The sequence below is a fragment of the Lagenorhynchus albirostris genome, chromosome 2, assembly GCF_949774975.1.
Source record: "Lagenorhynchus albirostris chromosome 2, mLagAlb1.1, whole genome shotgun sequence".
In the NCBI taxonomy this organism is placed as follows: Eukaryota; Metazoa; Chordata; class Mammalia; order Artiodactyla; family Delphinidae; genus Lagenorhynchus; species Lagenorhynchus albirostris.
Genome location: NC_083096.1, coordinates 77,669,906 through 77,690,584, shown reverse-complemented (window position 1 = coordinate 77,690,584; position 20,679 = coordinate 77,669,906). Strand labels below are relative to the sequence as shown.

The 20,679-nt window shown below is 46.9% G+C and overlaps 4 protein-coding genes across 5 annotated transcripts in view; 1 reads left to right on the top strand and 3 right to left on the bottom strand.

Moving 5' to 3' along the window:
• Positions 1 to 23: 23 nt before the first annotated feature.
• Positions 24 to 7,952, bottom strand: LYSMD1 (LysM domain containing 1). The gene is made up of 3 exons (XM_060138917.1): positions 6,811 to 7,952; positions 2,042 to 2,400; positions 24 to 1,252 (listed from the first exon to the last, which is right to left on the bottom strand). Exons 1-3 carry the CDS (start codon positions 6,988 to 6,990, stop codon positions 1,114 to 1,116), a joined length of 678 nt encoding a protein of 225 aa, XP_059994900.1. The 5' UTR covers positions 6,991 to 7,952; the 3' UTR covers positions 24 to 1,113.
• SCNM1 (sodium channel modifier 1) lies at positions 7,788 to 10,230 on the top strand. The gene is made up of 7 exons (XM_060138910.1): positions 7,788 to 7,944; positions 8,190 to 8,260; positions 8,812 to 8,900; positions 9,001 to 9,098; positions 9,218 to 9,306; positions 9,732 to 9,926; positions 10,075 to 10,230. The coding sequence occupies exons 1-7, from the start codon at positions 7,894 to 7,896 to the stop codon at positions 10,172 to 10,174; spliced, it is 693 nt and encodes a 230-aa protein (XP_059994893.1). The 5' UTR covers positions 7,788 to 7,893; the 3' UTR covers positions 10,175 to 10,230.
• A 525-nt stretch (positions 10,231 to 10,755) lies between these two features.
• On the bottom strand, positions 10,756 to 15,422 carry TMOD4 (tropomodulin 4). 2 transcript variants are annotated; one of them, XM_060138896.1, is made up of 10 exons: positions 15,272 to 15,422; positions 14,089 to 14,253; positions 13,725 to 13,881; positions 13,295 to 13,411; positions 12,718 to 12,807; positions 12,405 to 12,535; positions 12,202 to 12,309; positions 11,662 to 11,805; positions 11,267 to 11,411; positions 10,756 to 10,863 (listed from the first exon to the last, which is right to left on the bottom strand). In XM_060138896.1, exons 2-10 carry the CDS (start codon positions 14,209 to 14,211, stop codon positions 10,841 to 10,843), a joined length of 1,038 nt encoding a protein of 345 aa, XP_059994879.1. In that variant the 5' UTR covers positions 14,212 to 14,253; positions 15,272 to 15,422; the 3' UTR covers positions 10,756 to 10,840. The 2 variants fall into 2 exon arrangements, with proteins under 2 accessions (XP_059994879.1, XP_059994880.1); XM_060138897.1 differs by lacking the exon at positions 14,089 to 14,253 and having other exon boundaries at positions 15,272 to 15,406.
• Positions 15,423 to 15,970: 548 nt separating this feature from the next.
• Positions 15,971 to 20,679, bottom strand: part of VPS72 (vacuolar protein sorting 72 homolog) — a 9,089-nt gene continuing 4,380 nt past the window's right edge. The window contains exons 4-5 of the mRNA XM_060141876.1: positions 17,069 to 17,279; positions 15,971 to 16,560 (exon numbers count right to left, since the gene is read on the bottom strand). Of these exons, the coding sequence (XP_059997859.1) occupies positions 16,173 to 16,560; positions 17,069 to 17,279 (599 nt within the window). The 3' untranslated portion in view covers positions 15,971 to 16,172. The remainder of the gene's footprint in view (positions 16,561 to 17,068; positions 17,280 to 20,679) is intronic.

Sequence of the window (20,679 nt, the reverse complement as noted above, 5' to 3'; positions counted from 1 at the left end):
GAAATAAAACTATTAAAACATGCACAGGGCTCAATGTTTAATCTCTCCAGCTTCTTGTATCTTATGATCATCACAGAGGAAAGAGGTATATAAACACCACTCATCTCACCTCTCACCATTTCCATACAGGAGACTGAGGCATATTTCCAGCATCACCGGGGTTCCCTTGCCTACTTCTTCTGTTTAAGAAACTCAAAAAAAACTGTACCGCAGATCAGTGCTACAAATTGCAAATAAATATGCAGTGAGGAGCAAGACATAGATCAATAGGCTCTGGTCGGGAGAGGATATAAGAAAAAGACTCCCACAACTGTCCTCCTCTTCAAACTCCACGGCAATTCTTCTTCCATCCCTTAGCCTCACACAGGCTGAACAGAGGAGCAGATTAGAAGGGTGAACTGGTGGCATGGAGAGTTCAGGACCCTACATAGCTGTTTTTTTCTCAGAGCAAGAGTTGTGAAAAAGTTATAGTGACCTGGTTAGTCAAGACTGAGCCCAAATTCTTCCATTTGAGATTGGGGGCGAGGCACAGTCTGCCATTCCCTGCAGCAGGGCTAGATCACTGATTGCCCGTTCTCAATAACATGGCTGGCTAAGAAGGTGGGGAAGGTGGGCCAGGAGTCACTGGCTCACTTACTGTTCCTGGGTTCCCCTCATCCCAGGGCTATAGCAATCCCATTTTTCAGCTAATACTGGGAAAGAATAAGATATAGCAAATAAATAATACTTCAATATAGCACCAAATAAATTAGGTAACATAGTTGGAGATGGGGAGGAAGTTCGGGGCTGTGAGAGTCCCTGCCTCCCTGCTCTAAGGCCAAGGAATGGTGAAAGGGATGGGAAAGGCAGCAGGGATGTTAAAAGAGCCTTTTGAATCTAAAGGACAACTCTAGATTCAGCCCCAGAACTGAGAAGGGATCTATTTCCCATCCCCTACCCTTGCCAATAGAACTGCTCCAGACCAAGGAACTCCTGACGGACAAGTAGGCTCAGAAGATGGCAGGAGTAAGGGAGGTGGGCTGGGAGGCCATGTTCCTGAGCCTCACCTCAGGCTCCTCTCTCCCTCAAGTTGCTCCTTCAACATCTGGCTTCTCTCAATCAGTTCTGGAGACATCAGAGTTTGAAGATTTCATCCTCCTGGTCCCGAAGTGTCCGGGTCCGAGAGGTCTGGGTCAGCGGCACAGGACCTAGGACTGCTCGTTGCTGCATCCGAGGAGAGCTCAGGTGAAGACCTGAATCCTCCCCAGGTATCCTGCAGGTGAGGAAAGGGGGAAAGAGCGACAGATCAAGGGAAGAGGCTGAGACTAGGCTGAGCGAAGAAGTACGTGGGAAGCTGTCCTCTAATATACATGAGCTGGTTGCCTTAAGATGGAGTCTCAGTACCCTCTGGATAAATCCTAATCCTAATGCTCCTTCATGGACCATCAGAGCAGTAAGAACAGTCAACTATTTCACTCCACTGAGAACAGAGAACCATTACCCAGTGCCTCTACCCATTCCAGCAGCCATAGGCTCTGCTCATTGTCTTGCGGCCACCTGAGGGAAAGGTTTCACCTTGCTTCTGCTGACACTGGAATTACTTACTTTGTGTCTGGTCAGGTATGGTTGGGGGAACAGAGAGTCTATGGACGGACTTAAAAGAACCCATTCAAACTTCCCTGGTGGCACAGTGGTTGGGAGTCCGCCTGCCAAGGCAGGAGGCACGGGTTCGAGGATCCCACATGCCACGGAGCAACTAAGCCCGTGGACCACAATTACTGAGCCTGTGCTCTGGAGCCCACAAGCCACAACTACTGAGCCCACGTGCCGCAACTACTGAGGCCAATGCGCCTAGAGCCTGTGCTCCGCAACGGGAGAGGCTGCCGCAGTGAGAGGCCCGCGCACCGCAGTGAAGAGTGGCCCCTGCTCGCTGCAACTGGAGAGGAGGGCCCGCGTGCAGCAATGAAGACCCATTGCAGCCCAAAATAAATATAAATTTTAAAAAAAAGAAATAGAAAAAAAAATTTATATTAAAAAAACAAAGGACCCATTCAAGACTCACCCACTTTCTCCCTTTTTCAGCTTCTGGGCAGCAGCCTTCTTTGACAAGCTGATCTGTGAATCAAGCTTCTTAAGGAAATCAGAGGCAGAGAGGTCGTGAATGGGGGGCTCCTGGCCAGCTGTAGGAAGGGCTTCACCATTGGCACATCCCGAACCTGTCTCTTGTTTCTTCCTCTCAGCTGAGTGTGGCCCAACTTCATCCTTACTTGGCTGTACCTCTTCCTCTCCATCCTTCTCTTCCTCAGAATCCAAACCATTGAACAGGTCTCTGGGCTCTGTCAGGATGGGGATGTAGAGGGTTTTCTTCAGGAAGATCGAGTCATTAGTATAAAGGCGGTTTGCACGCTTAATCTGTTCCATCTTTAAAAAAAAGTCACCACAGTTAATGACAGTAATAACAATCCATCTTATATTTGTATAGCACCTCATGCTTTTTAAAGTGATTGTACAAAGTCTTATCTGACCCTATAACAACCAAAACTACAGTGGGCTGATATTATCCCTATTTTTTTTATTGATCAGTAGCTTTCATACTTTTTGGTCCTAGGGCCCCTTTACATTTAAAAAAATTATTGAGGAAAAAGGTTTTTACTTATGTTGATCACATATATCAATATTTAAGGTATTATAAAATTAAAACTGAAAAAATTTAAAAACACTTCCATTACATATTAACATAAATATTTTGATGAAAAATAACTATATTTTCCAAAACAAAAACAACAAACATGTAGCAAGAACAGAGGCACTGTTTTACATTTTTGTAAATCACTTTAATGTCCGACTTAATGGAAGACAACAGGATTCTCATATCTGCCTCTACATGCATCTGCTGCAGTAACACATGTCACGTAGCCTCTGGAAAACAGTATACTCATGAGAATAAAAAAGACAAATAAAGTCTTGTTATTATTACCATGAAAATTGTTTTGACCTTGTGGATCCCTACAGCGTCTTAGGGACCCCTAGGGGGTCCCTTTAACTACTGTTAAAGATGAAGGAACTGAGGTTCAGAAAGGTTAAATTACTTTCCTAGCAAGTTACTGACAGATAAAACTAGAATTCTGGGCCTTTTTACTCCTTCCAGGAATGCTTTTCTTATTATATTAATAATTTCACTGATCAAATATTTATTTAGTACTTATTTATTCATCACTGAACATAGTGACTGACATCACCATCTCTATCTACCTGCCTCCCAAGGTAGAAATATCAATGTCATCCTTAACTCATACTTTTCTTTCATGATCCAGACCTAACAGGTCAACAAAAATGCTGTAAAAATCTCTCACATCTGGTCTCATCTTCACATTCATTGCCATTGACTCAGAACAAACTCTTAATATTTCTCATCTGGGTACTGTAACAATTTTTGTTTTGTTTTCTATAAATTTATTTAGTTTTGGCTGTGTTGGGTCTTCGTTGCTGTGCGCAGGCTTTCTCTAGTTGTGGTGAGCGGGAGCTACTCTTCACTGCAGTGCGTGAACCCTTCTCACTGTGGTGGCTTCTCTTGTTGTGGAGCATGGGCTCTAGGCGCGCGGGCTTCAGTAGTTGCAGCACGCAGGCTCAGTAGTTGTAACTCGTGGGCTCTAGAGCAGCACAGGCTCAGTAGTTGTGGCGCACGGGCTTAGCTGCTCTGTGGCACGTGGGATCTTCCCGGACCAGGGCCCGAACCCGTGTCCCCTGCATTGGCAGGTGGATTCTTAACCACTGCACCACCAGGAAAGCCCCAACCCACTACCTTGCTTATAAACCTTCTATGGCTCCCCATTGGCTCAGAGATAGAATCCAAATTAGCAGGACTTCTCTGGCAGTCCAGTGGTTAGGACTCAGCACTTTCACTCACAGGGCCCGTGTTCGATCCCTGGTCGGGGAACTAAGATCTCACAAGCCACGTGGTGCGGCCAAAAAAAATATCCAAATTAGCATTCAAGGGCATTCTCAATCTAGCTCTCATAGGAAGTCCACCCACACCTCCCTTCTTCTGTCACTTATACATTTTGCCATCCTGAACTTTTTATTTTTCTTCCAACATTTCATGATCCTTCACCTTTTTGTGTCTTTATCTGCCTGGAATGTTTCTCCACTACTCCCTTCTCTGCCTGGAAAACTTCTCATCAACTATCATTCCCTTTGTGTTATCTTCTTCAGGGCTCCCAATGCATACTGTAAATATTGCTGTAATAATACCTACCCTATTATATTGTTATTCATCTCTTTGCATATTTGTCTTGCCCAAACTGTGAGTCCTTTAAGGGCAGGGTTGGTGACTTGCCGTCTCTGTATGCCTAAGGCACTCTTCAGCACTGCACAAACTTGGCACACAGCAGAGGCTCATTAATGCTTTATGAGTAAATAAACTAGATAATAAAATATAGGAACCACAGACACAGTATGTCAGTATTTTATTATTCGAGGCCAGGCAGCCAGTTTTACTAAAAATTCATCCCATAATGGCACCAGTTTGGGAAATCATAATTCTTATATCTGTCAAATATCAAAGCTGTTTCCACTCTAGGGCAAGACTACTATAATAAAGTTGACTTATAAAATCTTATGCTATAATGAGTTTAAAAATAAAATTGGATTGATCTAACAATAAAAAAAAGTTAAAAATGGCTTGCAGTTTTGTACTTTTTCTTCGCCAAGTGCTTTGATGCTATTCATTTTATTTTGCCTAGATAATATCCTAGGTCTCTTTTGTCTCGATAATATCCTAGGTCCTTTTCTGTTGCTTTTATTATTTCCTAGCAGTACCATATAAGGGGACATTGTTCCATTTCCATCGAGCCAAGAGCTAGAAAGGTCATTAGAATCTAGTTAGTTTAATAGAGCAATTCAAAGTGAGGATTTTAGAATGAGACAACCTGGTCTGAATCTTAGCTCTACTAATTAGACTAGTTGTATTTAGTCTATGGCAAATTATCTAAGCTTCAGTCTCCTTACCTTTAAAATTTTATTTTTATTGAAGTATAACTGACTTAAAATATTTTATTAGTTTCAGATGTACAACACAGTGATATTCCTTACCTTTAAATAGAAATAGTTACATCTACCTCATAAAGATTTACAGAGAAATATGAGATAATATATAGCGCTTGGCACATACTAAGTGTTCCTTAAATGACAGGTAGGTAATAACTTAGGTAATTGATTTATCTAAGTTTTTTTTTTTTGTTTTGATTTATCTAAGTTTTAAATTTAATACATCTTCCTCATTTTACAAATGATAAGAAACTGAGGCCCCAAACAGGGGAAGTGATTGACTATTCAGTCACTCAGCTAGTAAGCAGCAGAATGAGGTCAGAACCTAAAACTCTTCTTCACTAGACTACAGAGGTTTTCTGTACTCAGAAAGGTACAGGGCTGTAAGAAAACCTCAAAAAAAATTGTTGATTCACTAGCAGCACAGTTTCCTTCATTGCATGGCCTCTGAGCCTCTGCTGGGATGAAAGCACTGCTCAGTACTTTCACATCTACTTCCTTTGTTTAGGTCATCCCTCTACTTGAAATGTTCACTTTACTATACTCCCAAATCTCCATGTGTGGAAATCGTAGCCATAATTTCATTCATTCAAAAAACATCTATTAAGCTTTTATGTGCTGGGGACTATGCCAGGCTCTAGAGATATAAAATTGAAAGGAAATAGTTCTGTCCCTTAAAGAGAGTACAAGCTACCGGAAAGACAAAGATGTAAAAGGTGTAAACCACTGGATTACATAGGTTTATAGAGAGGAGCATAGAGGAAAGAATGTCCAAGTCTTTCAAGGCCCATTGCGATGGCTCCCTTAAAATCTGCACTGATGTCCCCTTCCAAATAAAAATCAGTCTTCTTTCCTGACTTCCCCCTCTTTGTTAACACCTCTACGAACTCACCACATTCTGTCACCTACAATCACTATTTGAGTCCCTGCCCATATCTCACTAGACTGTAAATTCATGAGGGCAGCAACTATACACTTTATTTATGTTTCTGTCTCCCAAGGTGGTTACCACAGTGCTTTAAATATACTAAGCATTAAAATGTTGACTAAATTCAACCGGATATGGAAAAAAAAACCCAACTTTATCAACTTTAAAACAATGTATTGTTACATCTACCAAATACACCCTATGCAGGAGCTGAAATGCTTGGCATAGAGAGTACCTGTTTTGTACCAAGGAGGCCACCTTCCAGAAAAGAAGAGGGCAGAGCATTGAGGAGAAAAAAGAACAACAGACAGGCACGTAGGGAACTTAGGACTAAAAACTAGCTCTCCACTGTTTGCTGTAAATGTTTAATCACTCTCAATTAGTGTTGCTATGTGGTTAACAGTACAAGCTTTGGAGTCAGACAGACCTGTTTGAATTTTCACTTCAACACTTTAGTTATTTGACCTTGGTCAAACTGGTTAACCAATCTAAGTCTCGGTTTCTTCATTTGTAAAAAGGGGACAATAATTGTGTGCTTGACAGGGATGTGAGGATCAAATGGGCTAATAGATGTAAAGTCTTTAGTATAGTGACTGGCATAATAAATAGGAGTTGCTCCCCTCCATTGGGATAGTGGGACAGGATTTGTCCCAACCAGACAGTGCAACACTGCGATGGGAACACAAACCAAAAGACAAAGGTGGACCAGACTTACACCACAATTAATTTATCAAAATTAGTTAATTTAAACACAATTAAGAAAATTTCAGGGGAAGTTGCCTAGAGGGCCACTACCTACTCATGAGAAATAAGTCTCTTTTAAGTGGGTGTCTGCGTCCCAATCCTGTTAGACTCACCGTCACCCCGTATTTGAGTGCTAGTCCAGCCAGGGTGTCTCCGGGCGCCAACTGATGCTCCAGGCGTCTTTCCCTCACCGGGGAGCAGGCAGACTGCACCAGGCTTCCATAAGAACGAGCCCGGCTCCCTTGAAGCAGTCCTGACCCGCCAAGGGGGGCCTGTCTAGAGGGAGAAGCCATCTCCTCACCCTGCGGACAACTGGGGTTGCAACTGCGGGAGGCCTGTCTAAGTGACCAATAGTGACGGGCCCGGGGTCTCTAAGACTTAGAGGATTCCTTTCCCCTTCAGTCTTCTGTCCTAAGTCTCCCCGCCTTCCCCGGCAGTACGCGACCTCACAGCCCTCGCTTCTCCTCCCTCCAAGCCCCTTTCCCACCAATCTGTACTCCGACTATTCAGTCTCTACCTGAGTCTCTCCTTAGCACCCCTCCGACTTTCGATTCCCCACGACAACTCGCGACATTGACCTCTGACCTTTGAATTCTAGACAACCTCCTCAACACTTAGCTCAGTTTGCCCCTAGGTCCGGCAGCCCGACCTCCCGGCCCCTCAACACCCCGACTCCGCCCCGTCCCGGGGTGGGCCGGCTAGGGTCGGGAACAAATCAGGCCCACCCCAGGTGGGCTGTGGCCGCAGGAGAAGCGCGTGATGAAAGCGAGAGTCTACAGCACACTTTCCCCTCAGAGATCCTCAAAGGTACCCTCCACATCAAATTAGTCACACCCTCAAATTCGGGCTCCACATCTAGGTTCTTGTCCCTCCAAACCCTCGAATCTGTCAAGATGTAGGGGCCTGTATCCAGCCCGGCGGCAAGTTCTTTGAAAAAAAGACTTCATTTCCCTAAAGGCTCCGCGCCGGCGGGGTCGCAGGGCACCATAGGAAATGCAGTCCCCATCCGCAGGCAAGGGGCGGGCTTCCGGGATCGCGCAGTGCATGCGTGGAAGAGCGTCCCCGGAAGTAAGGGGGCCAACCGGAAAGAGACAGGAAAGGAAGGAAGGTAGCAGTCCCACTCTCGCTACGGTGGCCTGAAAGGAGTGCTGAAGGCGGAGCCGTAGAATTGATCGTTTCTGGGGCTCACAGTCGTGATGTCTTTCAAGAGGGAAGGGGATGATTGGAGTCAACTCAATGTGCTCAAAGTAAGCGCGAGAGAAGAGCATCTGGAGCAGCTTCACCTGCCCTCTGAAGGATGTGAAGGAGCTGTTTTGTTGCCGTGACAACAACTGGTGGGGGGTGGTGCGGAGGGAGCCAGACGACTAGAGCTGCTGTTGACCCCTTCTTCGCCCCAGATCTCTGCTCGCCCCATGGTCTTTATTCCCTTTGAGTCCTCGTCCCTATCATTTCACTTTTATCCCGTCCGGACTTCTTCCCCTATCTCCTGCAGAAACGAAGAGTTGGGGATCTGCTGGCTAGTTATATCCCAGAGGATGAGGCGCTGATGCTACGGGATGGACGGTGAGGGCGAGGAGTGGATCAAGCCTAAGGGTTCTGCGGTTAGAGGCTCAATAAATTTTTTTTTTTTTTTGGCTGCGTTGGGTCTTTGTTGCTGCCCACGGGCTTTCTCTAGTTGCGGAGAGCGGGGCTTACTCTTCGTTGCGGTGCGCGGTCTTCTCACTGTGGTGGCTTCTCGTTGCGGAGCACAGACTCTAAGTGCGCGGGCTTCAGTAGTTGTGGCTCGTGGGCTCTAGAGCGCAGGCTCAGTGGTTGTGACGCACGGGCTTAGTTGCTCTGCGGCATGTGGGATCTTCCTGGACCAGGGCTCGAACCCGTGTCCCCTGCATTGGCAGGCGGACTCTCAACCACTGTGCCACCAGGGATGCCTAATAAACTTTTGTTATTAAGGAGGAGAGCGGGAGTATCTAAGATTCTTTAGCTAGGAGGGAGCGACAGGGATGTGGTTGGTGGACATTGGGAGACTTTGGAAAGGAGTGCTAGGACGGGGTGGGACCTATGGCCGAGACTCCACTACTCTGGGGCCAATTATCTTCTTCTTTCCTCCTTCCCAGCTTTGCTTGTGCCATATGTCCCCATCGACCTGTACTGGACACTCTGGCCATGCTGACTGCCCACCGTGCAGGCAAGAAGCATCTGTCCAGTAAGTTTGGGAGAAGACAGAGGATGGAGAATAAACCCTTAAAATCTCTTCAGACCACCCTTGGTGCTCTGCTTTTAATTATCTTCCCCTTCCTCCTCAGGCCTGCAGCTTTTCTATGGCAAGAAGCAGCCAGGAAAGGGCATGGAGCAGAATCCAAGAGAGCAGAATGAACTAAGGAGGGAAGAGACCAAAGTGGAGGTAATCAGAGTGGGGAGGTTGTGTTCCAGGCAGGACTGTGCTGCACACCCTAGGCTTGAAGGGCTTGGGCTTCTTTCTAGCTCTGAAGGCTCTGATTCTGTCTCCCATCTCCATGCCAGGCTCCTCTGTTAACCCAGACTCGACTTATCACCCAGAATGCTCTGCACAGAGCTCCTCACTATAATAGTTGCTGCCGCCGGAAGTACAGGTGTGTGGGGTGGGAAAGCCAGAGATAGGGAGGGACAGGAGATAGATGGCTCTAAAGTGATTGTTTTCCTAATTGTAATCTGAGGAATACTAGTGTTCTGGAGGTGTTAACTTGTATTTCAGGAAAAAGAATCTTGTAATTAAGAAAAAAGTTTGGGAAGTGGTGCTTTGTAATCCTATTTGAAGAATAGTAATATTAGTGTATTTTAAGGGGTCTGCAAAGTCTTAAGATAAAAAAAAAACCTTAAAAAAGTTAACTTAGCCTTTCCTAAATTCACTGGATTCCAAAATCCTTTTTATGCGCAACGCTTATTAATATCTTGAGGAACACAGTTTTAGGAAGCACTGCTTTAAGGGGTTGGGAGTCACAGGAGATTTGGCCCTTTCCTTTACTGCTTTTACAGACTTTGATTCTTCTCTACCCAGACCAGAAGCCCTTCGTCCCTCTGTCTCTCATTCCCCTTTGCCACCCCCAGAGGTTGAACCCCAAGGTGGGAAGATCAGTAGAGAACCTGAGCCTGAGGCTGGCTCACAGACCAAGGAGTCAGCAACTGTCTCATCCCCTGCACCTATGAGCCCCACAAGAAAACGGGCCCTGGATCATTACCTCACCCTTCGAAGGTGAGTATGCAGAATCACTTTCCTCAGATTTCCCCTTTTCTCTCTGACCCTCCTTTTTTCAAAGCTTTTCAAGTGTTTTTACTTATCTCCACTAATTTCTTGATAAACTTCCTTTCCTGACCAATTCTCTTTTTTCTGATGTTTCCAGCTCTGGATGGATCCCAGATGGACGAGGTCGATGGGTAAAAGATGAAAATGTTGAGTTTGACTCTGATGAAGAGGAACCCCCTGATCTCCCCTTGGACTGACACCCTCTTTCCCCGTTCAGTTCACAAATAAACTACAGTGGGTGCTGGGAGCCTAACTTTCCTTGAGTCTGGCTCCTTGTTTCAGGATTTCAGAATTGTTCCTTCTCAGCCCAGCCAATTCTTCTCTGCAATGTACACAGCTCCCCATACTTCTAACCCCTCCCCCACCTTCTACCAAAGTCATGCCAAGCGTCAGCTGCATGCAGCCCGGTGCCCTATTAATAAGTCTGTCAGAAGGAGATTTTTGCCCTTCATGTTTTCTGCCTTCTTCTCCACCTCCACTCAAAGTCCTTTCCTCCTTCAAATAACATGGGGGTTGTGGGTAGGTGTTCGGGGGGAGGGGCTGGACATGTCAAGAAACAGGGCCAGGGCTGGCCACCCTGTGAAAGTAGAAGAGACTAAAGGCATTGGAAGGGTTATGGGGAACACCAAGGGAGGGAGCTCCCCCACCTCCTGCTGGTAACCTGAACCTCCCTGCCTGCTGATCCCCAGAGTATAAATAATCCCCTGATGAACTGGCAGTAACCCTTGGGGGTTAGCGCCAAGATTTCCACCCCAAAGCCGAAGGAAGGAGGCAGGCAGAGTGGACAGAAGGGCTTTTATTTACAAGATGAGGATTTAAGCTTTCAGGGCTCCGAGCTCTAGTTGGTAAAGGGAAGGGTAGTGTTATCTCTTCTTTTGCTGGCGACCTGTAAAGGAAGAAGAGTAAACACAAGTCATTATCCCATCTCTTGCTTCCTGCAAAGGTGCTCTTCTTTCTAGTTCCTTGGCCAGACTCATAAAGAGGTAATGTCTTAGGCCACCAAACATGCCCTTCCCCCCTCACATTAACAAAATAAGAAACAACGCAGCAAATAAAAATACCATTCTCCCAAACAGGTATTTGTAGCTTCCCTCCGCCTCTTTCCTGGTATATTTGGGCAGAGGTGCTTTTCTGTCTACTTTCGGATCACCTGTGGGGTTTGAGCTTCTCATGTGAGTCACTTTGGCAGCACCCCAGGCTGTTAGTCACTAAGTCAGCTTTCAGGAGCATCCACCAGCTTCTGCAGCTACGTGCCCTCTCCCCCACACACCACCTCTGCAGCTACTCACGCAGTTCATTGTTCCGGGTCATGGCCTGGGCTGCCCGAGTTCGTGGCCCCTGCTGTGTAAAGTGGTAGCCAAAGCGGACAATGGAGGGGCACTGTTCAAGCACGGTGGCCATCTCCATCTCCACTGCGTCGCCAGGCCACTGGCGCTGGGGGAAGGAGAGATGGAAGCTGTCACCAACCCTGTCTGGCTTGTTCACTGTCCTAGACCACCGACCCTTTGGGAGGTCAAAGAGGCTTTTTTCTCCGGAGTGGGTGATAAGAGGTGCTGCCTTGGCTCCCCTCATAGGGACAAAGAAGAGGAGAGTTCAAACAAGATCAGATGAGCTCCTGCCCCAGTGGAGGCTCAGTGAGTATTAGCTGACTGCAAAGACCAGGAGATGGGAAGGGAATGCTGACCTGGTTGTCTACGCGGAGCTCAGTGAGTGTGGCATTCTCCCGAACTGCCTTCAGCACAGCCATGAGCCCTGTGCTGCTAATGAAGTTGGATTCAATGTTCAGGCTCTGGAGGCTACGATTCTCACGCAACATGTCAGCCACCGCCTGGGTAGTAGGAACTTGGGTTAGGGTTAGGGGACAGTTTCACAGATGACTGAGGAGAGAAAGAACAGGAGCAAGAGGGAAACACAGCTCCTGGAGAAGAGTCCTTGAGCTGTGGGTGGGGCTTGAGGGAGGCAGGTGTGGGAGTAGGTAGCAAGGAAAGCAGGGAGATTAAGTGCGCAGTGGAGTTGGCGTGGGTAGGAGGGTTGTGGCTCTTCAGGAAGATGAGCTGAGGATTTCAGAGCAGTGAGTCATAGAACTGAGGGTAGGAGTCTCCAGCAGGGCTCCCCTAAGAGAGCATGATGGGAACAGCACCCCCAGCACAACCCTTTATGTCAGCCCTGCCAGCGGGGCATGTCAGGGTGCAGGGAGAGGGCTAGGGATGTCAGCTAGCCTTACACTGGCAACGGGGTCACCACTCCTTGTGGCCACCAGGCTGAAGCTCCGGACATGGGTATTTGTCTTCATTGCTTCACACAGCTCAGTTAGCATGGGTATCGGGATGTCCTATCAAAGGGGAATAGGAGATGGTGGGCTAGGGGACTCACATATGTCAGCAGAGTTATCCCAGTGTTATTGCTTAGAGGATGGGGGCCAGATACCTGGATATTATTGAGGTTCACCTCCTCCAGCTCCTTGTCATTGCTTCGAACACTCTTCAGTATCTCCTCGATGTTTGTGGGATTTGGGGGCTCATCTGGCACTGGCTTATACTTGTCAGGCTGCACCACACCTGGTGGGTGAGGGCAGGAAGGAAACCCCAACATGTCCCCCACAATCTCCTCCCCATTGGTTCTCATGACTTATGCATCATGTCCTCTCCCTGATTCACCTGTTTCACCCGTTGCTACCTTTGCTCAGACTCTGGGACTGCCTGCCAAGAGCCCTGGGCGCCATGCTCCCAAACACACTTACTGCTAATGCCTTCAGTGTTGCAGATTTCTCCGCTGCAGATAGCATCATAGTATTGCTTGTTGCTCATCAGTGTGTACATGCCCAGAATGGCTGGAGAGAGTAAGCAGAGGGGAGACAGGGAATGAGAGAAATGGACTTGTTCCAGGTCCCCCACCGACCTCATTGTGAATCTGTTGCATTTTTGAAGGCTGACCTCTTCCACTCTCCCTTGGTCCCAGGGGTCCCTTCCATTAAACTGCGTTAAGGCAGTGGTTTTTAAAACATTGAGACAGGGCTAAGGGAAGATCCCTAAGGAGACACTACAGGGTGAGGGAGTCTGTCAGGGAGACCCTCCTGTTTTCAGCCAGAATAGTTTTGCTTTATAATTCCTGTAAAATTGCCCTAGAGTTGTTAACTTATTAAATTTAAAGATGAGTGAATACATACATAAACAAGTAAGAAAAATTTAAAACCACTGCCTGAGGCTGTCTCAAAACGTCCACATCCTGGTTCAGGGCCTTCCCCGCCAGCCCCATGCCATGGTTAGGAGCCCCTGCCCCAGATCTTCCCAACTCCTCAACTTCCCACAGCTGCCCACCTGCTATATCACACATCTCAGCATCTGTGGCATGGGCCAGTGCCTCCTCCAGCTCAGGCTCCAGAGTGATCTGCTCCTGGGCTGGAATTTCTCTCTTGGGCTGAATATAGGGTTTCCCTGATGGGGAGATGAGGATGGTTCAGGTACAGGTCATTTCTCCTAAGATCCTGGCCTCCAGATTCCTTTCCTTCTCCAGGAGGTGGAATGCTGGGTTACTAGGAGCCACTATAAAGCCTGAGTTCTCTACAAGCTCAGGACTCCTGGGTCCCCTTGATCTCTTCTAAGAGCTGAAGAGTGCAAGCTGGCATGCAGGTGTAGGCAGCTGAGTCCCTGGGCAGCTAGGAGCTGGAAGGTGAGAGGGAAGCTGGAGGGGACATTTGAGAGACAACAATTTGGGTTCTGGGAGGCATGGATGTTAGGGTCTCCATACCCTTCTTCTCGCCTGTGTAGGGAACCAAGTCATCACGCTCTTTGACCTCTAGTGCCTGCTGTTCCAGGTACTGCAAAAGGGCCTCTCGGTCCAGCGGCCCCGTTGGGCTCTTCTTTGTCTGGTCACGTTGTCTTAGTCCAGCTGGCAGGAGCATGTTCTTAGGGATGAGTTTTGGGGAGCAAGTCAGACCTCCCCTCTGACCTGGGGCACCTCCAAGTCTCCCTAAAACATCTCCAGACACCATTCCCCTGACCCTCTTGGGACTCCAGTCCCTGTAGATAGCCCTGGTCTCAGTCACCCAGGGCCCCACACCCTTCCCAAATGCCTGGGGACTGCCCCTGGTACCCTGTGCTAGAGCCCCTACCTCGGGGTCCATCTCCTGTAGCTCGCAGTCCAGCTGCTCTAGCTCCTCAGGGCTCAAGGTCCTTAGGATCTCATCTTCATCTATGTCTCTGTATTTCTCCAGTTCCTTCTGATACGATGACATGATGGCCCCCACCCCCTCCCCACAGTGTGGCACTCACGGAGCCTGGGGTACATGGGGAAAGTGGTTGGACAATGGAAAGATGTACATGGACGCAGTAGGGAGACAAAGAGACAGGTCAGTGGGGCAGAACAATAAACTGCTTGCCTTGGAGGATAGACCTAGTTGGATATGGGAAGATGGGGGAAGGCTAGGTTGTTTAGCTAGGACCAGAGCCTCCTTCTGGCTCCCACAGCTTCCACCCACTCCGGATGGGGATCCCAGGCATCCAGGCTGAATCTGCCTTCCCCAGTGTATAAGAAATCCTGGCAGTACCTCTCCCCTATTACCTCGACTGTCCGTGCCTCTTGCCCTAGCACAGCTGCAGGGAGCCCTGCAAGCACAGCTGGCCCCAAGCCCAGTTCCTATTGAAAGGAATGGGGGCAGGCAGAGAGCTTCAGGGAAATTCCTCCTCTCGTCCCCATAATCCAGTTTTTCCTAAACTGGCTTAAGAAAGCAAGGAGGATTGCGGCGGGTGGGGGTGGGGGGGGGGAGACAGTGCTCTGACTCTACCCTCATTTCCTCTTTTATTGTGTCGGATCAAGATTTCACTATGTTTGCTAAAATTCTAAATCCTAAGGCAAAGCAAGGGCTCAGAGGAGCTGGGGGACTTCCAGGTTGGGGGAAGGGTGGTATGGCCTTAGAAGCAGGTACTGAGTTCCCATAATTTGTCCCTGGCTTTGGACAGGAAGGTGACACCGGTCTAATGGGTGGGAAATGCCTTATAAATGGGATAAAGTTTCTCTAAAAACAGTGAGAGGATTAAACTTGCAATATCTTTTACAATGTGAAAAATAAACACAAGCCACACATACACACCATACTGAATATGAAAGATTCAGAAAATGTGTGAGATACTTACATTGACAATGTAAACTACAGTTAAGGGAGAACATAAGACAGTGGCAGAAACATGCTGAGTGACAAGAGGCACACACTCCATTTCATTCCCAATAAGAGCCACTCTTCTCCTCCCATCTCCCACCAGGCTCTGATCCATAAGGCCCCTGCCTTCCCCACCTACCAGTCCTGGTGGCCACCTCCGTTCTCACCTCCCCTTCTGTAGGTTGGTCTGTCTGTTCTACTGGAGCACTGTCCTGGCAGCAGGAGAAGCCCAGCGACGGGGGAGAGGGTGGGGGAACAGTGAGCTCAGCATTTTATTATTTTAGCTCTGGCCAGGTGGGGGGTAGTGGGAGATCACATATACACAGCCCCCATACCCTGCCCAGCCCTGAGAGCCTCTAGTGGCCACTAAGAGCCATGGCACCTCCTCCTCTTCATACAAGCCCGAGTCCTAGAAACAAGTTCTATGAGAATCACACAGTTCCTACTTATTTGGTGCCTGCTATATTCAAAGCAGTGACTATACAGATATAAAGGTGAGTATAAGGATTTTGTTTTGGTGTCTAATTTTAAGGTGTTTATAAACTGTTGGAGGAATGAATATTTTACAATTCAAAAAGGGCAACTCTGGGAATTCCCTGGCAGTCCAACGGTTAGGACTCGGCGCTTTCACTGCTGAAGGCTCAGGGTCAATCCCTGGTCAGGGAACTAAGATCCTGCAAGCCACGCAGCACAGCCAAAAAATAAAAATAACCCTTAAAAAAATAAATAAGTAAAAAGGGCAACTCATAATAAATGCTATTAAACAAATATAAAGGCCCATATATACGCAGACATTCACAAATACTTTTTGCTCCCAACTTAGATTAGACACCAGACAAAAGGGATCTTTCTATTTTATTAGATTAAAAAACACAAACAAAAGCAGTGTAGGAACTAAGGGAAAAGATAGGGAAAGAAATACAGAGACGGGCTGGACAAAGATCAGCAATGACAAAGGGGAGAAGTGGGCTTCTTAAGAGCCCTAACTTAAGAGCCCCAAGTTAGGACAGGAAAGAGGTTTCTAAGGACTAGACATCCCTTCATTTGATGACAATTTTCTGGCGCAAGGCTCGGGGCCCAGAGCCAGGGAGGGGCTCAGGAGGTGGTGGGCCAGGGCCCAGGGCTGAAGCAGTGGGCGGCAGTCCGTGGGCAGTGATGTACTTCTTGTAGGCCTCACGGATGATCTTGAAGGCTCGAGCAGTGGCGTAGGGTATGTCTGTAACAGGGTCCCGGTACAGGGCTGGGCGATGGGTCACTGGGCAGACCTCCTGAACAGGGACCTTTGGAGGCCGCCCTTGGGGAAACCATTCCTCAAACGTCGCATCGTCACTAAAAGTGATGAAGGTACGTGAGCAGCGAGCAGGAGGGATGACGGGTCCAGTCCCAGCACGGGGAGTCAATGCAGAAGCTGTGGGAGCAGGATCAAGTCTGAGGGAAAAGACAGAGAAAAACACAAAGAGCTGAGGGACTTCCCTGGTGGTCCAGTAGTTAAGACTCCTCTCTCCCAATGCAGGGGACCCGGGTTCGATCCCCAGTCAGGGAACTAGATCCCACATGCACACCACAACTAACACTGAGCGCAGCCAAATAAATAAATAAGTAAATAAATGATTTAAAAATTTAAAAAAGCTGAGGAGAGAAAACTGATAAAGAGATCAGACAGGTGAGGAAAGAGGAGGAGGCAGTGGGTGGCAACATTCTGAGAGAACCTATTAAGTGATAGGACAAAACAAAGCAGAGCTGGATGGAAAACCAGAAAAGGAGAAGAGAGAGGCTAAAAGAGAAATAGGAGATGACAGGAAGAGGAATCTGAAAGATACTCAGGTGTTAGAGAGCTGTGTGAGGAAAGCAAGTGAGATGGGGCTGAGGGAATACAAGCTGAATACAGAAGGGAGAAACTGCACTCCTCTTCTCCCCTTGAGGTTCACTCACTCACCCTTCTACGTCGACATTCTCTTCTTTAGGGCCTGGCTCCCCAACTAGTGGCACTGTCACTGAATGGTAGGTGATTATGGGCCCAGGGCACTTCCGCTTCTTGTGGACCTGCTTCTTTTTGTCAGCCTCAAGCCGCTCATATGTCTCTTCAGGAAGGAATGAGGGGATGGTCAATTCCTGTCTTCCCAAACCCCAGGTCTGTCCTACAGTCTCTTATCTTCCTGGCTGTCTAGTCACTGCCTACCCAAGCCAATCAGGAAAGTCCTCTAAGGCCCTCAAGCATCTCCCATTTCATAAGCTTTCTGCTTGCCCTTCTTGACATCCTCTCTGCTCATCATTTCTTAGGTCCACTTGGTTCCTCACCCACTCAGAACTGTAGGACTTCAGAGTTGAAAGGGACCCTTTGATGAAGAGCCTACTCATTTCCCCAGATACCCCTCCGTTACAGCCCTGTCAACTTGCTCCCGTCCAAGGCAGTGCACTGCATCTTCAGGCATCTCTAGTCATTTAAGAGTTCTTTCCCATTTTGAGCTGCAACATACTTCCTGTTGACACTGTTTTACCTTTTAAGGCCATAAGGGACACAAGTCTAACCTGTCTTCCACTTGACAGTCCTTTAAATAGTTGAAATTAGTATCCACGAAGCAACAGACAAGGGATTAATCTCCAAAATATACAAACAGCTCATGCAGCTCAATATCAAGAAAACAAACACCCCAATCAAAAAATGGGTGAAGACCTATATAGACATTTCTCCAAAGAAAACATACAGATGGCCGAGAGGCACATGAAAAGATGCTCAACATCACTAGTTATTAGAGAAATGCAAATCAAAACTACGATAAGGTATCACCTCACACCGGTCAGAATGGCCATTATCAAAAAATCTACAAACAATAAATGCTGGAGAGGGTGTGGAGAAAAGGGAACACTCTTGCACTGTTGGTGGGAATGTAAATTGATATAGCCACTATGGAGAACAGTATGGAAATTCCTTAAAAAATTAAAAATAGAATTATCATATGACCCAGAAATCCCACTACTGGGCATATACCCAGAGAAAACCATAATTCAAAAAGACACACGCATCCCAATGTTAACTGCAGCACTATTTACAATAACCAGGTCATGGAAGCAACCTAAGCGTCCATCAACACATGAGTGGATAAAGAAAATGTGGTATATAAATGCACTGGAATATTACTCAGCCATAAAAAGGAACGAAATTGGGTCTTCTGTAGAGACGTGGATGGACCTAGAGACTCTCATACAGAGTGAAGTAAGTCAGAAAGAGAAAAAAAAATACTGTATGTTAACACATATATGTGGAATCTAGAAAAATGGTACAGATGAACCTGTTTGCAAAGCAGAAATAGAGACACAGACGTAGAGAACAAATGTATGGACATCAAGGGGGGAAAGGGGGTGTGGGATAACTTGGGAGATTGGGATTGACATATATACACTAATATGTATAAAACAGATAACTAATCAGAACCTGCTGTACAGCATAGGGAACTCTACATAATGCTCTGTGGTGACCTAAATGGGAAGGAAATCCAAAAAAGAGGGGATATATGTATACATACAGCTGATTCACTTCGCTGTACAGCAGAAACTAACACTGTAAAGCAACTACACCCCAGTTAAAAAAAAGAAAGAAATTAGTGTCCGTCTCTCTCCAGGCTGATCACAACACCCCTTCCACTGAACCATTCCTCATACAACGTGGTTCTGAGTCACTCCCTCCTTTGCCACCCCTGTGCCTAAAATACTCTTCTATTCCTGTACTTATCACAGTCTATGGCAGAGGCTGCAAGATGGCAGCTCCCTTATGTGTTTTGCTTGATTTGGATAGCGTTTTAAAGAAAATTTTGAATTAGTTGCTGACATTTAAAAGTCAGGAAATTACATTTAAACACAGAGATTTCTGGTCCCTTTTAAAAATAATAAGAAAATCTGGCAACCCTGTGTCTGTATTCTCACAGGGCAACAATTAGCTGAGCTGAGTAACTGCTCCTCCTTTCAGGCACTCCTCTCTAGTTCACCACAGTTCCCCTGGCTGGACCCGGTGACACTGCTCTATGGCAGTTCATTGTTGGTATATATGTCTCTTCCTTAAGGGCAGTGACTGTGACTCATATTACCTATACATTATCACGGTCACGCAGCATTCCACACATTACAGGAATTCAATAAAGATTTGTTAATGTATAAACAGATCTAAATATTCCTGGTCCCTTTGTCCTCCTTAAACGTGGGTACTGTGAACACAATCCTCTAGATAGAGTAAGAGCAAAAGAGTCCTCTGGACTACACCCCCCTGCCCCCCATCCCCCCACACCCCCAGTGATTTAACCTCTTTTGTACTTGAATTCTGGTTGGTAATATTGCTTTCTTTCTCTTGAGCCAACCTTCCAGCCCTTCTCTTGAACACTTCTCTTGAACACTTCTCTGTACCCTCTGTGACTCCTGCTCTATAATCAGCCAACTCATCTATTTCCTCAATTTCCTCACTCAGCATGCCTTCCAAAACTTGCCTTACGGGAAACCTGTCTTCCACAGAGACCAACACTCTCCTCTGGTACAGGCTGATTATTCTCCCACATCCTGGGCAGGATGTGCCCATGTCCTATTGGGCCCCACACTTCAGGTCTCTTTGCTCTACACTCTAGATACCTCTGTTCTTCTAGGTCTTCAGTACTTCTAATACCAGAATATCTCTTCATTCTATCACCACTTCCAGCCTTCATTTTCCTTGTTATTTATTTATTTATTCATTTAAACCCTCTGTTTTATTTATTTTTTGGCCGCACAGCACAGCATGGGGGATCTTAGTTCCCCAACCAGGGATCGAACCCATGCCCCCTGCAATGGAAGCACGGAGTCTTAACCACTGGACCGCCAGGGAAGCCCCTTGTTTTCCTTTTTAAATCGAGCTTAGGTTCCTCAATCTATCAGTCATTCTCTTGTCAGTCCAAACTCCCTCGCCCAGACCTGGATTGCTGAGTGCTACTGGAGAAAAGTTACACAATAGGTAGAGTGGAACCCGAGAAATTCATGGTCCCAAACTTCAACAGACCTGCCAACACCAGCAGATGATCCTATCTCCACAACTATTTCAAACAGTCTTCACTCTCAAGCTTCCAACTCTATTCCCAACACCTCAGAGATGACAGTGCCTAAAAGACATCTGATGAAAACTACTGCACTGTCCTGCTCTGGATTTACAACCCTACAACTATGAGCCACCCTTCCTTCCTTCCTCTTAATGGAGGCCAATTCTTCCACCCATGCCCTAGCTCCCACCCCGCCTCCCATTTCTCCAAAACCCTACACTACTAACAATCCTTTCTTTCTTTTCTGTCTTTAAATTCTTTCAGTTGCATCTCACGAAAAATACACTCTCCAATCTTTGAATAAAACAGAACAATGACAAACTCTACCTTGACCCCAGACCTCCCTGTTCCCTCTCCTACCCTTCATGGCCAAATTTTAGAAGTCTGGCTTCCCAACCAACTTCCAAATGGCTTGGTCCCCAAAAAGTGCTAAGGTCATCTCTGACCTCCATGTCACCAAAACCAATGGACACTTCTCAGTTCTCTTCACTGG